This window comes from Myxine glutinosa, chromosome 1 (assembly GCF_964187855.1).
Source record: "Myxine glutinosa chromosome 1, kmMyxGlut1.1, whole genome shotgun sequence".
NCBI lineage: Eukaryota > Metazoa > Chordata > Myxini > Myxiniformes > Myxinidae > Myxine > Myxine glutinosa.
The window spans coordinates 197,854,281-197,866,394 of NC_136261.1; the positions used below are offsets into that span (position 1 = coordinate 197,854,281).

At 42.1% G+C, this 12,114-nt stretch overlaps 1 protein-coding gene across 2 annotated transcripts in view; it reads left to right on the forward strand.

The window, feature by feature from the left end:
- Positions 1-12,114, forward strand: part of LOC137432869 (phosphatidylinositol 3,4,5-trisphosphate 5-phosphatase 2A) — a 185,117-nt gene that overhangs the window by 35,383 nt on the left and 137,620 nt on the right. For both annotated transcript variants that reach the window (XM_068125143.2, XM_068125150.2), the window contains exon 3: positions 8,098-8,233. In XM_068125143.2, the coding sequence (XP_067981244.2) occupies positions 8,098-8,233 (136 nt within the window). The remainder of the gene's footprint in view (positions 1-8,097; positions 8,234-12,114) is intronic.

Sequence of the window (12,114 nt, forward strand, 5' to 3'; positions counted from 1 at the left end):
AAATAGCAGTCTATATCTATTTACATATGAAAAATCCATATTTAAATCGCAGTCTATATCTATTTATATATATAAATCCATATTTAAATATCAGTCTATATCTATTTATATATAAAAATCCATATGTAAATATCAGTCTATATCTATTTATATATAAAAATCCATATTTAAATATAAGTCTATATCTATTTATATATAAAAATCCATATTTAAATATCAGTCGATAACTATTTATAGATAAAAATCCATATTTAAATATAAGTCTATATCTATTTATATATAAAAATCCATATTTAAATAGCAGTCCATATCTATTAACATATGAAAAATCCACATTTAAATAGCACACTATATCTATTTATATATAACAATCCATATTTAAATATCAGTCGATAACTATTTATATATAAAAATCCATATTTAAATATCAGTCTATATCTACTTATATATAAAAATCAATATTTAAATATCAGTCTATATCTATTTATATAGAAAAATCCATATTTAAATATAAGTCTATATCTATTTATATATAAAAATCCATATTTAAATATCAGTCGATAACTATTTATATATAAAATAAATATTTAAATATCAGTCTATATCTATTTATGTATAAAAATCAATATTTAAATATCAGTCTATATCTATTTATATATAAAAATCCAAATTTAAATATCAGTCGATAACTATTTATATATAAAAATCCATATTTAAATATCAGTCTATATCTATTTATATATAAAAATCAATATTTAATATCAGTCTATATCTATTTATATATAAAAATCCATATTTAAATATCAGTCTATATCTATTTATATATACAACAACACAACAACATGCATTTTAAGGCCATTTTCCCTCCTAGAGCGGGGGTTAGCCTTTCGGTCCCCATGACAATCTTCTCCATCTTGCCCTATTTTCTGCATCTCTCCTTGTTAACCCCCTTGCCCGAATTTCTTCTTCCACCATCTTTAGCCAAGTCTTTCTCGGTCTTCCCCGTCCTCTACTTTCTTCTACATTCATTTCCATCGTTCTCAACTAGTCACTTTCATCCTTCCTCAACACATGACCAAACCATCTCAACCTGTTCCTCTTCACAGCATCAATCACAGGCTCTATTCCCATCATTTTTCGCAATTCATCATTTGTCTTCCTCTCTCTCAACGATACTCCGCACATCCATCGAACCATTCGCTTTCCACCCTTTCCAACCTTCGTTGCTGCTCTACGTTCATTACCCATGTCTCGCTCCCATAAATTATAACACTTCTCACACATGCAGCATACACCTTTCCCTTCAGCTTCAACGACACTCCCCTCCTCATCAGCACGCCACTCAGTTCCCAAAACTTCTTCCATGCACATCTCACTCGAGCAACCGTTGCCGAGTCTGATCCACCTTCTCCATTCAGCATGTCTCCGAGGTAGCAAAATGTTTTCACACCTTCCAGCTTCACGCCGTCTCCAAGATCCAACTCAACATTTCCTCCATCTGCAGCTGCCTCTGTGCACACCTTACATTTGAATGTAGCTGCCACACTGGTTAATGACCCTCTCAGACCACTACATTTTTGATGAACCCACTCAGCGCACATTGTACATTGAATGGAGTTCACTCCGACACCCTTCCTGCACACAGCACAGGGCCACTTCCCAGTTCTTTCCACCTCACCACATGCTTTACCACTTGCCATCACCTTCGTCTTTCCGATAGTCACCTTCAGACCTTTTGTCTCCATACATTCCTTCCACTTGTTCATCTTTTCCTTCAGTCCGTCCATACTTTCCGCAATCAACACCAGATCATCTGCATACAACAACTCTCACGGTAAACCCTCCTTTACGTTCTGAGCCAGCACCTCCATCACAGCTACAAATAGTAGTGGACTTAGTACCGACCCCTGATGCACTCCCACCTTCACCTCAAAATCACCACTGTTCCCGTCCTTCGTCCTTACAGCTGTGCGCGCTCTTTTGTACATTGCCATCACTACTCTGATCAACCATTCCTCCACTCCTGACTTCCTCATTGCCCATGTCAATACTTTGCGTGGAACCCCATCGAATGCTTTCTCCAGATCAACAAACCCAAGAAACAACTTCTTCCTCTTCTCCATGTACTTCTCCTGCAACTGCCTCACAATAAAAAGCACGTCTGTCCTTCCTCTTCCTGGCATAAATCCAAACTGCATTTCGTCGATCTTCACTTTCTTCCTTATCCTCCTCTCCAACACCCTTTGCAATACCTTCATTCCATGCTCCATTAACTTTATCGCTCAGTACGAGCCACACTCTAGAGGGTCACCTTTCCCCTTGTATAGAGGGACGAGGGTACTCAGTTACCAATCCACTGGAATCCGACCTTCTTTCACCGCCACATTACAGATCTCTGTCATTCTCTTCACACCCCAACTTCCTGCTGCCTTCAACATATCTCCCACAACTCCCGTCGGCCCTCCCGCTTTTCTACTCTTCATTGCTTTTATCGCTTCCTCAACTTCCTTCTTAGTTCTCTTCTCTGCCGGTCCTAAAACTGGGTTACTCTCTATGTTGCCATCCCATTCATTCTCTGTATTCAACAGCATTTCCATATATCTTTTCCATCTTCCTTTAATTCCATCTGGGTCCACAACGATTTGTCCCACTTCATCCTTCAAGCAACTCACCCCCATCACATCACACCTCTCTTTCGCTATCTGCTTTGAAATCCTGAATACTGCTCTCTGACCCTCTTCCGAATCCAAGCGTTCTCCGAACATTTTCCTACATGCCTCCTGCGCCTTTGCTACCTCTTTCTTTGCAGCCTTCTTGGCTGCCTTATAACTTTCATGCTCTGCTGTTTCTGCTCCCGTACCCTTCGCCTTCTGCCACTCCTTGAACTTCTTCCTCTTCTCGTCAATCCTCTTTCCAACTTCATCATCCCACCACCATGTTTCCGAGTGCCTCGGTGGTCCTTTTGTCCATCCACATACCTCACCAACGGCTCCCAGCAGACTAGCTTTCATTGACAGCCAACCACATTCAAGCTCAACCACATCATCCTCTACCCTACTCAGCCTCTCTTTTAATGCCTCCCTTACTGTCACCTCTTTCAACCTCCACACCTTCATTCTCGGTTGGTACTTCACCCGCCGAGCTCTCCTCGCACCTTTCACCCTTATGTCGCAGACAACCAAGTGGTGCTGTGAAACAGCCGCCTCCCCTGGGATCACCTTTGTGTCCCGGAGGTGCCCCCTATCTCGCCTACGCACCAATAGGTAGTCAACGGTTGTCGTCGACCCACCTGACGTGTATGTAACAAGCTTATTATCCTCTTTCTGGAACTGAGTATTACAAATCAACAAATCAGCTCCATCAGCAAACTCCAAAATCCTTTCACCTTCTCCATTTCTCACACCATATCCGTAACCCCCATGAACTCCCTCAAAACCATCCATACTCCTTCCCACATGTCCATTTAGGTCTCCTCCTACCACAACAACTTCCTCATCTTTCACGTTTTCCATCAGCTTCTCTATCGCACACAAGAACTTGTCCTTCTCTTCATCGCTCCGACCAACCTGCGGAGCATATCCCGAGATGACGTTCACCAAGAGCTTTCCAATCATCATTTTCACCATCATCAAACTATCACCCACTCTAGTCACACTCACCACACTGTCTACAAACTCCTCAGAAAACAGGACACCAACACCATTCACGCCCTCCAGGCACCCTTGCCACACAAACTTGTATTTCTGACCCTGCCTACCCTTCACCATTCTCACACCACTTCCCTTCCATCTCGTCTCTTGCACACAACATATGTCCACTCTTCTTCTGACCAATACTTCCACCACTTCTCCTGATCTCCCTGTCATTGTCCCTACATTCCATGTCCCAAACCTCAGAAACCGATCTCCACTTCGGGCTGTACCCTGCCCATATGTAGTTGTAATTGTCATGGTTCTCTTTTTGAGGCAATGTTTTTATGGCCGGATGCCCTTCCTGACGCCAACCCTCTTAGTCGTCTCTTACGACATGCAGGGATACGGTGTACCTATTCTAATCCAGGGTACACACTGGGAAACGTTTAAAACATGGAAATTCTGGGGGGGCGGGGGGGTGGGAGGGGGCATCACGGCTGCAGGAGCCCCGTCAGCACCACGCCATGGCGGCCCGGTCAGCACCACACCACGTCGGCCCGGTCAGCACCACACCACGTCGGCCCGGTCAGCACCACACCACGTCCGCCCGGTCATCACCGCACCATGTCAGCCCGGTCAGCACCACACCACGGCGGCCTGGTCAGCACCACACCATGGTGGCCTGGTCAGCACCACACCACGTCGGCCCGGTCAGCCCCACCACGTCGGCCCGGTCAGCACCACACCACGTCAGCTCAGTCAGCACCACACCACGGTGGCCCGGTCAGCACCACACCACGTCGGCCTGGTCAGCACCACACCACGTTTTGCCCGGTCAGCAACACGGCGGCCCGGTCAGCACCACACCCTTGGAAAGGACTTCGATGCTGTGGAGAGATCGAAGCAAGCCTACTTGCTCGAGCGGACCGGAAGCGGAAGTCCATATATATAAGCACATATATATAATGTGCACATATATATAAGGATATAATATATTGTGGGCTTTCACTAAAAATACTGGCAAATAATAACGGTGGGGTAGCAGAAAAGGAGGTGGGGTTGAGAGTTTGGGGTATTAAATCAAGCCTCTCAAAATTCAGCACCACACACCATGTAGGCCCAGTCGGCCCAGAGCCTGGCGCGAAGTCCAAGGACATCAGCACGTCATCCGAAAACAGCACCGGTTGGTGCGAACCACTCGGTCAATGGCGCGAACCAGGTCCCGACACGCCCTTGCTCGCTTGGCCCCGATGAAGGCCTCGCTGGGTGTTCTCCAAACAGGGGCAAATCGCCCAAGCCGCGCTGGATTTCGGCAGCGGAAGCCTTGCTCGCTCGGCCCCGATGAAGGCCTCGCTGGGTGTTCTCCAAACAGGGGCAGAATCGCCCAAGCCGCACTGGATTTCGGCAGCGGAAGCCTTGCTCGCTCGGCCCCGATGAAGGCCTCGTTGGGTGTTCTCCAAACAGGGGCAGAATCACCCAAGCCGCGCTGGATTTCGGCAGCGGAAGCCTTGCTCGCTCGGCCCCGATGAAGGCCTCGCTGGGTGTTCTCCAAACGGGCAGAATCACCCAAGCCGCGCTGGAATTCGGCGGCGGAAAGCAGCCACGAAGAGACGATATTCGGTCGGGCTGTAATGCGAACACCACGGCAGCCCGGTCAGCACCACACCCTTGGAAAGGACTTCGATGCTGTGGAGAGATCGAAGCAAGCCTCCTTGCTCGTGCGGACCGGAAGCGGAGGCCTAAATATCAGTTACTGATATTTAAATAGCAGTCTATATCTATGTATATATAAAAATCCATATTTAAATATCAGTCTATATCTATTTATATATAAAAATTCATATTTAAATATGTCTATCTATTTATATATAAAAATCAATATTTAAATATCAGTCTATATCTATTTATATATAAAAATCAAAATTTAAATATCAGTCTATATCTATTTATGCATGAAAAATCAATATTTAAATACAATCAGTGGGCTATAAATGTAGCTGCAATCCAATAGAATAGTTCACCCACCACAAAGAGATCTTAAATCCTTCACTTCAATCATAAAATCAATCAATCATAAAAGTGTTTACCATTTTCTCCAGATCTCTGTGGAGAGAAATAAGACATGGAGCGCACAATGTACCTTTGCATTGCAGTGGAGGCTTCCTGTGACTCTGTGAGCCCCATGACCCAATCTTTGAACTTTTGAACGCGCATCTGTGGTAATGGAACATCTTCCATTCTAGTATTGGTGATGAGAGACTTTCCATATAATCTCTCCTGTTCTTCCTCTCCCCCTTTCGGCTTCTCTGACTTGGCTCTTGCCAAAGCCCATATCTCTCTGGCTATTATTAGGGCGCAACGTCAATGTTGCAGAATATGGCTGTTCACTCAGGCCAACTGACATGGACAGCAATATGTGCTCTCACAAAAGGATTTGCCTACCAAATCCACAGCACCTGATATTGATTCCACCTGCGAATATCTTTCCCTCTAAATCTTGTGCATCCAATCCATACTGTCCTTTCCCTATCTTACTACCTCATAACCTGCACGTTGTATCTTCCTCAACCATGAAGGTAGAGAAGATTCGGTCCAGCCTCGTCCCTACATCAGTGAAGGGCCCAGGTAGCATCAGTGTCCATGTTCTCAAATCCTGCCTTGCGGCTTTTCCTTCTCCTCTGATTGTGTTCTTCAGCTTGCGCTTGCCCTTCTCTGTTGACCGCCTAATGTGTGCCTGTAAGTCAGCTAACATTACTCCCATTCACAAGAAGAGTCCAAAAACAGATCATAATTACAGGCCAGCCAAATTTCAAGGCTGGCCAGTAAGTTCATGAAAGACTTGGCATAAACGTATCTTTTGAATAAGTGCACAAGAGGTTAGGATTAGTTGTAGCCACTTAAATAAGTAGATCAACTACAGACCAATAAGCTTATTTCCAATTATAAGCAAGGGAATGGAACCATAATCACTGTCCACATCAAGTCTCTCCTCTTCTTTAAAAGACTGATTTCTGACCATTACTTTAGTTTCCATACCAGTCACTCAATTCTGGACATGCTGCTCCTCTCTCAGCAATGGTCAGATGCCTTAGCATCAAACAAGAGGTCACCGGAATGTCTTCCTGGACATTTCTCAGGCATTCAACAGTATTGAATCCAGCTCTGCTTACCAAGTTCACTGCTTGTGGCATACGATGACGCCTTCATCCCAGGTTTTCTTTTGGCGTAACATGGTATTGTTCTTAATCTCAGTGACAGCCGTCAGAGAGCTTATCCGCTGTGCCCTATTGGACTTACACACGGCAGAAGGGCCACCCACTTGTGTGTCGGAGGCTCACCGTTTAACTGCATTCTGCTGTGCCGATTCTCGAAACCAATCTGATTTGTGATGCAGCATGTCATGGTGTTATCTTTTCTGCTGCCACTGGCAGAGCCCTAATGGGTTGGTCTCTCTCTCTCCTACCTCTTCCACCTTGACCCTTGATTGCACACATTCTCCAAAGCATGACATCATCTTATCACCAGAGCTGGCAGGATGGCCAAGACATCGGCACACTCACTTCTGAGCTGTCTTTCTGGTGCTTCACAGACATCGAGTTAACTCAGATGGGTGAGTTAAACTGAGCATCCCATTTGTTGGCATTAATTGGTGGGCGTTAAAGATCCCACGGTGTCCTTTGCGAAGAAAAGGCAAGCTGTCACCAGCACTATGAACAAAATAGAAATTCCTGCCCTAACCTACAGAGGGAATTGCATCAGTGGCACAGCCATGCATGCCCTCAGCAAATAATGCTACCTTGCTGCATTGAAGAAGAAGAAGAAGAAGAAGAAGAAGATTATCTCGCCTCTCTGTCATCATAAAAAATCCTCTCCTTAGAAATGTCTCTATCGTTGTAGAAATGTCCAGCAGATGGCATGCAGGGCTAATAATCTGCATCCTAGGAGCCTCTCTCTGCCGGTCTTACTTTTAAGATTGCCAATGAGACATTCACCAATGACTTCAAAACAAGTAGTTACACTCTGAATGCCAAATCCTTGGTAACCTTTTCTCCTTTGCATTCTGTCAAGGAACTGCTTCCGACTGCCAGAGCCACAATGGCTGTGATTCCCTGTAATTATTTGATGTGATTTGCTTATCTTTTACTTTCTGGACAGTAAAACTCAGGAAAAAGACAATACAGATAAAACAAGTATGCTATCATTGAATACAGCAAAGTCATGAAGCAAATTCTAAAAAGTAAAATATATGTTGATATAATACTTGCAAAATCAATATATCAAATCACTAACATAAATATCTAACACCACTAACTCATGTGAGGCCATTACCAAAGGTTCTCTTTCTCTCTAGTCTTTCATACCAAATGTATCATTTTTCTGAACAATCTCTCTTATTTTACTTTTCTATGTTAGGCCAAGGATATACTGCTCAACCCTTTATCATCTGCCAATTATCTTCATGCAGGGAGCGGTGGGTCTGCGGCCCAAGCGGTACCAGAGACTGTTGGATTTGGTTGAGGGGTACAAGCAACCCAACCAGGGCTTGATCTACCATCTACTGTACCCTATCATGGTTTCTACCCAGGAGCATGAACTTTCAGGTCATTTAAAAAAAAATTCTTGACATTAGTCATCCTAACGACATTGCAGTATTTTTTTCTTTTGTCTATTCATAAAATCTACTTTCATGCTGATATATTCATTCACTAATTTTTCATTCCTTCAAAAACTTGTTTACTTATTGATTCTTTCTCACATGTACACTTCCGTAGTTCATTAATTGTTCATGAAACACTTACCGTGAAATGGGGTGAATAGGGACAGCAAGGTGACTCGGGACACAAACTGAAAAAAGTTCGGAAACTTTTTTCGCTGAAAATTGATAACCATACTGATTTGTTGATATTTGGGTTGAAAGTGTTCTCTTGTTTTTTTTAAAAGCAACTTATAGTCCCTATTAACCCCATATATGGGTTAAATAGGAATAAATAGGATTTTTATGGCTGTCCCTATTCATCCCGTTTTACGGGTGAATAGGGACAGTCACTAATACAAAAAAATAATAATCAAGAAATAGGGACAGTTTGGAGAAACTTTTTATCCCATATTTTTTTTCTTTGGCACCGTGGATTCTATTATTATTATGGGTGCATATTATGTGCATCCATCTGAGCTATCAATTTAGCAATAAGTTGGAAACTCAGGATTGTTTCTTGATTATTATTTTTTTGTATTAGTGACTGTCCCTATTCACCCGTAAAACGGGGTGAATAGGGACAGCCATAAAAATCCTATTTATTCCTATTTAACCCATATATGGGGTTAATGGGGACTATAAGTTGCTTTTAAAAAAAACAAGAGAACACTTTTAACCCAAATATCAACAAATCAGTGTGGTTATGAATTTTCAGCGAAAAAAGTTTCCGAACTTTTTTTCAGTTTGTGTCCCTATTCACCTTGCTGTCCCTATTCACCTTGCTGTCCCTATTCACCTTGCTGTCCCTATTCACCTGGCTGTCCCTATTCACCTTGCTGTCCCTATTCACCCCATTTTACGGTATTGATTTATTATATCACGCTTCACCCCACAGTGAATTAATTATTAATTCTGTTGCTTTATCATCATGATCCGAATGCATCTTATATTTTGTACTTATTATTGAAATCTCGTGTATTAACTTGTATTCCCCAATGTATGATAAAGCATGCCAGTAATAGCTTTTGTTTTATTTCCATCATTCATGGTTTTATTTGGATGATTTATTGTATTTTCTTTTGTTCGCTTTACATGGCTGAATCCAAAAAGTGAAACATTGGTCATTTACTAAACATTGGTCAGTGTACTACTGAGACAAGTATTGGTATTTTGCACAAGATAAGTAAGAATATGACCTTTTTATTTATCTGTATAGTTTCCTGTTTTGTGACATTGGAAAGATTGCACAAGCAAAGTAAGGTGGGTGAAGATGCCCCCCTGACTCCTCTAGTATATACACATCCTCCTCGATCCTTTTGTTCAGCATATTGAAAAGACTTTCCACTTGAAATGGACAATAAGGAAGCCTTGGTATGGATGTTCAGGATAGTGAATATATATATACCCAGGACCAAGGAGGTTATACAGAAGTGGAGGGGAAGGGAAGTGAATATACCGCCTCACTTTTTCCCAACTGGGACATCTTGCCTGATCATACACTAGTCCCACGTTAGGCCTATCATGGTCAGGTTAATGGAATGCTACTTTTCATAAAATGAAATATTTTGAATAATTTTCTCTCTCTCTCTCTCTCTCTCTTTCTGTCTCTCTGTCTCTCTGTCTCTCTGTCTCTCTGTCTCTCTGTCTCTCTTTCTCTCTTTCTCTCTTTCTCTCTGTCTCTCTGTCTCTCTGTCTCTCTGTCTCTCTGTCTCTCTGTCTCTCTGTCTCACTTTCTCTCCTCCCCCATATAAGTAATCATCAAGTTATCCAAAGCTTTCAATTATTTGAGTGGCCAGACGAGGGTTAACTAACCTTTTCCTTGATGTGAACTTCCTACAACTGAAAATTATTGCGACCCTAATATCATGAACAGACAAGACCCATTGTCCTATTTTCCTAAGTCCAATTGGACTTGTATTATTAAGTCATATTGTATTAAGTCATATTGTATTAAGTCATATTGTATTAAGTCCTATTGTATTGAGTATTGTTCATTAACCCATTGTCCAAAGACCCATTGTTACCTCGCCAAATCAGTATTCGACTATCAAAAATTTGGCATCGTAATTCATTTTTATACTCTGAATTTTTTTAATTTCATCATGATCTTACTTACCTGGATCATCACTGTGACACCTGGACTTGAATGTTAAGAAAAACACTTCAAATTGTGGTTTTGTAGTGGATATGACACTTCACATCTCAGAAACATTATCCATTCTTGAGAGATAGTGTGTCTTCATAGAAACTTGATAGAACCAAGCGTGCCGATTCCTCCTTCACGCAAGTCGTGGTGAACTACACAGGTATCTTGAGAGTGCGAGTTGACAAGGTAGAATAGTCACTTTCACACTGAACCGGAAGACAGTGGTTATGAGATGAAGAAATTTATATGTAGGGCTCTGATCGCAGGACAGTCTGATGAGCTGCTTGAATTGATTCCAGAGTCAATCAGCAACAGACTGATGATGAAACAATCTCTGCATGTAGTGCAGTCACAATCGGTCCAGAAGGTCTTGAAAGAATGACCAAAACTGTTCTTACATTCATTGGAGTTGGTCAATCACCACCTGTGTAGGAAGTTCAATGCTATAGTCCTTCAGGAAGTTGCAGACTTAAGAAAAATATTCCTAGTTCATTTTCATGAGGTTTTACTCCCAGAAAGCATTTATCCAAAAATCAGTTGATTCAGGTGCTGCTCCTGAGGACATGTGTTCTTGCTCTACATATAGATATTCATCTCATTTAGTTTCTTGAAAAAGTTAATGAAGTGTATCAGAAGATACATCTGTTCTTTATCACACAGTAACTTCACAAACCTTTTTTCTTTTTTTTCCAGTCAATTGCATACGCATGTATCTCACCTCTGATTTCAAAGGGGGCGTTCAAGGTCTTTTTTGCTTGTGGAATAGCATAACATCAACGTTTTCACACAACTTTGCCTCTAGATGAGAACCCATCTCCCCACGGAATAGATCACAGTGTTGCAGGTCTCCATGGAGTGACCTGCAACACTGTGTTCAATTCTGGAATCGCTTCGTTTGATTCCACAGCTGTTCTCCAGGAATTAGTCAAGGTGTCCATATGGTTGATGGTAAAACGTTCTCCACATGACATGCAAACCTCTATATACGAATATACCCAACCACAGAATGTGCAGCATCAGTGCAGAACCCCACAATGTCATCCTGCAAGATTTTCGTCTCTTGTGTGTAGCCATGCAGCACATGAAACATTTATCATGCCATCTCGTGTTTGGGAAGAGGGAGACGAAATAATATACCTTCAAGAATATCTCCTTACCACATGTCTTGTGCGTTGGCCAATACATGCACATCACGACCCTTTGTGATCGATGATGTTGGCTTCGAGATCAAATACTTTGGTTTGTTACAGACACCCAGCCAGAATCACTATGCGCTGCAGCAAATCCCTCGACCCCATATGTTGACCCCATGTCGCTTGACATTGGTATAGTATTGCGTTCTTTTTGGGCTTCGTTTTCCTGCACATAATTCAGACCATATCAAATGCAGCTTTGAAGACCAAAGTTTCAGCAATAGTGTGAGGATTATCACATTGTACAATGTGATAACTCACCTAGATTGATGCCCTCTGTGCTTGATCAGACATAATAATAATAATAATAATGCATTTATTTTATATAGCGCTTTTCAGGAAGCCCAAAGACGCTTTGACAGAGTGCAAAACATAATGCATAGCAAAACATAAAAACAATTGCAAAAAAAGAAGAATCAATAGGGAAATATTCAAAGCACAAAGGAG